This window comes from Brachyhypopomus gauderio, unplaced genomic scaffold (genome assembly GCF_052324685.1).
Source record: "Brachyhypopomus gauderio isolate BG-103 unplaced genomic scaffold, BGAUD_0.2 sc456, whole genome shotgun sequence".
Taxonomy (NCBI): domain Eukaryota; kingdom Metazoa; phylum Chordata; class Actinopteri; order Gymnotiformes; family Hypopomidae; genus Brachyhypopomus; species Brachyhypopomus gauderio.
Window position 1 is genome coordinate 42,429 of NW_027507277.1, and position 6,000 is coordinate 48,428.

Sequence of the window (6,000 nt, forward strand, 5' to 3'; positions counted from 1 at the left end):
TGGACGCGTGTTGATGGACCAGCGTGGACGTGTGTTGATGGACCAGCGTGGACGCGTGTTGATGGAGCAGCGTGGACGCGTGTTGATGGACCAGCGTGGACGCGTGTTGATGGAGCAGCGTGGACGTGTGTTGATGGACCGGCGTGGACGCGTGTTGATGGACCGGCGTGGACGCGTGTTGATGGAGCAGCGTGGACGCGTGTTGATGGAGCAGCGTGGACGTGTGTTGATGGACCAGCGTGGACGCGTGTTGATGGACCAGCGTGGACGCGTGTTGATGGACCAGCGTGGACGCGTGTTGATGGACCAGCGTGGACGCGTGTTGATGGAGCAGCGTGGACGTGTGTTGATGGACCAGCGTGGACGTGTGTTGATGGACCAGCGTGGACGCGTGTTGATGGACCAGCGTGGACGCGTGTTGATGGAGCAGCGTAGACGTGTGTTGATGGAGCAGCGTGGACGTGTGTTGATGGAGCAGCGTGGACGCGTGTTGATGGACCAGCGTGGACGTGTGTTGATGGAGCAGCGTGGACGTGTGTTGATGGAGCAGCGTGGACGTGTGTTGATGGACCAGCGTGGACGTGTGTTGATGGAGCAGCGTGGACGTGTGTTGATGGACCAGCGTGGACGCGTGTTAATGGACCAGCGTGGACGTGTGTTAATGGACCAGCGTGGACGTGTGTTGATGGACCAGCGTGGACGTGTGTTGATGGACCAGCGTGGACGCGTGTTGATGGACCAGCGTGGACGTGTGTTGATGGACCAGCGTGGACGCGTGTTGATGGAGCAGCGTGGACGTGTGTTGATGGACCAGCGTGGACGTGTGTTAATGGACCAGCGTGGACGTGTGTTGATGGACCAGCGTGGACGTGTGTTGATGGACCAGCGTGGACGCGTGTTGATGGACCAGCGTGGACGTGTGTTGATGGAGCAGCGTGGACGTGTGTTGATGGAGCGGCGTGGACGTGTGTTGATGGACCAGCGTGGACGCGTGTTGATGGAGCAGCGTGGACGTGTGTTAATGGACCAGCGTGGACGTGTGTTAATGGACCAGCGTGGACGTGTGTTGATGGACCAGCGTGGACGTGTGTTGATGGACCAGCGTGGACGCGTGTTGATGGACCAGCGTGGACGTGTGTTGATGGAGCAGCGTGGACGTGTGTTGATGGAGCGGCGTGGACGTGTGTTGATGGACCAGCGTGGACGCGTGTTGATGGAGCAGCGTGGACGTGTGTTGATGGACCAGCGTGGACGTGTGTTGATGGACCAGCGTGGACGTGTGTTGATGGACCAGCGTGGACGCGTGTTGATGGACCAGCGTGGACGTGTGTTGATGGACCAGCGTGGACGCGTGTTGATGGAGCAGCGTGGACGTGTGTTGATGGAGCAGCGTGGACGTGTGTTGATGGACCAGCGTGGACGTGTGTTGATGGACCGGCGTGGACGCGTGTTGATGGAGCAGCGTGGACGTGTGTTGATGGACCAGCGTGGACGCGTGTTGATGGAGCAGCGTGGACGCGTGTTGATGGACCAGCGTGGACGTGTGTTGATGGAGCAGCGTGGACGCGTGTTGATGGAGCAGCGTAGACGTGTGTTGATGGAGCAGCGTGGACGTGTGTTGATGGAGCAGCGTGGACGTGTGTTGATGGACCAGCGTGGACGTGTGTTGATGGACCAGCGTGGACGCGTGTTGATGGACCAGCGTGGACGCGTGTTGATGGAGCAGCGTGGACGTGTGTTGATGGAGCAGCGTGGACGTGTGTTGATGGAGCAGCGTGGACGCGTGTTGATGGACCAGCGTGGACGTGTGTTGATGGACCAGCGTAGACGTGTGTTGATGGAGCAGCGTGGACGTGTGTTAATGGACCAGCGTGGACGCGTGTTGATGGAGCAGCGTGGACGCGTGTTGATGGAGCAGCGTGGACGTGTGTTAATGGACCAGCGTGGACGTGTGTTGATGGACCAGCGTGGACGCGTGTTGATGGACCAGCGTGGACGCGTGTTGATGGAGCAGCGTGGACGTGTGTTGATGGAGCAGCGTGGACGCGTGTTGATGGACCAGCGTGGACGCGTGTTGATGGACCAGCGTAGACGTGTGTTGATGGAGCAGCGTGGACGTGTGTTAATGGACCAGCGTGGACGCGTGTTGATGGAGCAGCGTGGACGCGTGTTGATGGAGCAGCGTGGACGTGTGTTGATGGAGCAGCGTGGACGTGTGTTGATGGACCAGCGTGGACGCGTGTTGATGGACCAGCGTGGACGCGTGTTGATGGAGCAGCGTGGACGCGTGTTGATGGACCAGCGTGGACGCGTGTTGATGGACCAGCGTGGACGCGTGTTGATGGAGCAGCGTGGACGCGTGTTGATGGAGCAGCGTGGACGCGTGTTGATGGACCAGCGTGGACGTGGAGCAGCGTGGACGTGTGTTGATGGACCAGCGTGGACGTGTGTTGATGGAGCAGCGTGGACGCGTGTTGATGGAGCAGCGTGGACGCGTGTTGATGGACCAGCGTGGACGTGTGTTGATGGAGCAGCGTGGACGCGTGTTGATGGAGCAGCGTGGACGCGTGTTGATGGACCAGCGTGGACGCGTGTTGATGGACCAGCGTGGACGTGTGTTGATGGACCAGCGTAGACGTGTGTTGATGGAGCAGCGTGGACGCGTGTTGATGGAGCAGCGTGGACGCGTGTTGATGGAGCAGCGTGGACGCGTGTTGATGGACCAGCGTGGACGTGTGTTGATGGACCAGCGTGGACGTGTGTTGATGGACCAGCGTGGACGCGTGTTGATGGACCAGCGTGGACGCGTGTTGATGGAGCAGCGTGGACGTGTGTTGATGGAGCGGCGTGGACGCGTGTTGATGGAGCAGCGTGGACGTGTGTTGATGGAGCAGCGTGGACGCGTGTTGATGGAGCAGCGTGGACGTGTGTTGATGGAGCGGCGTGGATGCCCCGCCCCACTCTGCCCCGCCCCACTCTGCCCCGCCCCACTCTGCCCCACCCCGCCCCTTTGCACACAGCAGCTGTAGGCTCCCTTTTACCCAGCTACACCCTCTGACCTGTGCAGGGTTCACAAACTCCCACCACATGTGTTCTAAATGTGCTGGTGTGCAGGTGGGGTTGTCTCACACTCTAATCCATGATTAAAAAGGCTGAGCAATGGTAAACACACACACACACACACACACACACAGATCTACACACACAGACACACACACGTGAGAGAAGGATGAGCAGTCTGTCCTGACAGTGATATCAGTTCTCACTTTCATCCATCTATACATCCTTTCTTCTTCAGTCACTCCTTCTCTCTTGTCGTCGGCGTGTAAATAATTGCGACTGCATGAGCGCGTCTGTCAAACATGGTTACCAGGCCAGGCTGCTGTATCCCCAGTGATCCCTCTCACCACCACCCGTACCCCCCCGGCCTAAACGCCGGCTCTACAGAGTGCAAGCTCTGTAATTATTCTTTATGGTCGTTTCCCTACGCCGGGCTCAATGCAGGGTGAGTAATGGTTCTGCTCCACTGGCTTCAAAATACAACACACGCTCTGAGGCCCACGTGGGTGAGTTAATGACAGCAATAACATAGAGCAAGAAAGCCCAGAACAGGGAGAAAACACACACACACACGTGCGCACACAAGAGCAGAGAGTGGTGGCATGGGTGACTGAGCCCACATTACACAATTACATATTTTATTAATAAACTGGACGGTGATCAGGTCACGCTCATACTCGTGAGATCATGACAGAACTATCATGTGAATTAAAAGTTACACGTGCACACACACAACACATTCAAACATCTCTGTGTGCGTGTGGGAGGAGTGTAAGAGGGGTGAGGAGACAGGCGTGTGTATGGGAGGAGTGTAGGAGGGGTGAGGAGACAGGAGTGTGTATGGGAGGAGTGTAGGAGGGGTGAGGAGACAGGCGTGTGTATGGGAGGAGTGTAAGAGGGGTGAGGAGACAGGCATATGGGAGGAGTGTAGGAGGGGTGAGGAGACAGGAGTGTGTATGGGAGGAGTGTAAGAGGGGTGAGGAGACAGGAGTGTGGGAGGAGTGTAGGAGGGGTGAGGAGACAGGAGTGTGTATGGGAGGAGTGTAAGAGGGGTGAGGAGACAGGCGTGTGTATGGGAGGAGTGTAGGAGGGGTGAGGAGACAGGCGTGTGTATGGGAGGAGTGTAGGAGGGGTGAGGAGACAGGAGTGTGGGAGGAGTGTAGGAGGGGTGAGGAGACAGGCGTGTGTGGGAGGAGTGTAAGAGGGGTGAGGAGACAGGTGTGTGGGAGGAGTGTAAGAGGGGTGAGGAGACAGGCGTGTGTGGGAGGAGTGTAAGAGGGGTGAGGAGACAGGTGTGTGGGAGGAGTGTAAGAGGGGTGAGGAGACAGGAGTGTGGGAGGAGTGTAAGAGGGGTGAGGAGACAGGCGTGCGTATGGGAGGAGTGTAAGAGGGGTGAGGAGACAGGCGTGTGGGAGGAGTGTAAGAGGGGTGAGGAGACAGGAGTGTAGGAGGAGTGTAGGAGGGGTGAGGAGACAGGCGTGTGGGAGGAGTGTAGGAGGGGTGAGGAGACAGGCGTGTGTGTGGGAGGAGTTTAGGAGGGGTGTAAGAGGGGTGAGGAGACAGGCGTGTGTACGGGAGGAGTGTAGGAGGGGTGTAAGAGGGGTGAGGAGACAGGCGTGTGTGTGGGAGGAGTGTAAAAGGGGTGAGGAGACAGGCGTGCGTATGGGAGGAGTGTAAGAGGGGTGAGGAGACAGGCGTGTGTATGGGAGGAGTTTAGGAGGGGTGTAAGAGGGGTGAGGAGACAGGCGTGTGTGTGGGAGGAGTTTAGGAGGGGTGTAAGAGGGGTGAGGAGACAGGCGTGTGTACGGGAGGAGTGTAGGAGGGGTGAGGAGACAGGCGTGTGTGTGGGAGGAGTGTAAGAGGGGTGAGGAGACAGGAGTGTGGGAGGAGTGTAGGAGGGGTGAGGAGACAGGCGTGTGTGTGGGAGGAGTGTAAGAGGGGTGAGGAGACAGGCGTGTGTATGGGAGGAGTGTAGGAGGGGTGAGGAGACAGGCGTGTGGGAGGAGTGTAGGAGGGGTGAGGAGACAGGCGTGTGTGTGGGAGGAGTGTAAGAGGGGTGAGGAGACAGGAGTGTGTATGGGAGGAGTGTAGGAGGGGTGAGGAGACAGGCGTGTGTGTGGGAGGAGTGTAAGAGGGGTGAGGAGACAGGAGTGTGTATGGGAGGAGTGTAGGAGGGGTGAGGAGACAGGCGTGTGTGTGGGAGGAGTGTAAGAGGGGTGAGGAGACAGGAGTGTGTATGGGAGGAGTGTAGGAGGGGTGAGGAGACAGGCGTGTGTGTGGGAGGACTGTAAGAGGGGTGAGGAGACAGGAGTGTGTATGGGAGGAGTGTAGGAGGGGTGAGGAGACAGGCGTGTGTGTGGGAGGAGTGTAGGAGGGGTGAGGAGACAGGCGTGTGTGTGGGAGGAGTGTAAGAGGGGTGAGGAGACAGGAGTGTGTATGGGAGGAGTGTAAGAGGGGTGAGGAGACAGGCATATGGGAGGAGTGTAGGAGGGGTGAGGAGACAGGAGTGTGGGAGGAGTGTAAGAGGGGTGAGGAGACAGGCGTGTGTTACCGTGTTGCGGCGGTCACTGTTGAGCCTCCGTAGCAGCTCTTCCTCGAAGGCGTCCAGGGAGGGAGCGAGGAGCACACACACCCCCTCCAGCACACACGTGAAGGAGGACAAGGCCTGGGGCCTGCGCAGCACGTCTGCCAGGAACAGACCACAAGAAGAGAGTTTGATACGCCGCCGTGCATCCATCCTCGCCCAACACCCCCCCCACACACACCTGCCCCCCCCCCCCCCCCCCCCCCCCCCCTTATGCACGCCTTCGTTAACATGCGGCCGTTATTCGTTTTTTTACGCCACTTAAACAAAGAATTGGATTAGTGAGTTAAATTTCTATTAAGTGGCACTGGAGAATATCAGGGCCCTTGGCGCTAATGGCGGTTAAGTCAGACGTG

The 6,000-nt window shown here is 58.4% G+C and overlaps 1 protein-coding gene across 1 annotated transcript in view; it reads right to left on the reverse strand.

Moving 5' to 3' along the window:
- Window positions 1-5,797, reverse strand: part of LOC143506321 (nephrocystin-4-like) — a 47,314-nt gene extending 41,517 nt beyond the window's left edge. The window contains exon 1 of the mRNA XM_076996294.1: window positions 5,612-5,797. Within this exon, the coding sequence (XP_076852409.1) occupies window positions 5,612-5,797 (186 nt within the window). The remainder of the gene's footprint in view (window positions 1-5,611) is intronic.
- Window positions 5,798-6,000: the final 203 nt, after the last annotated feature.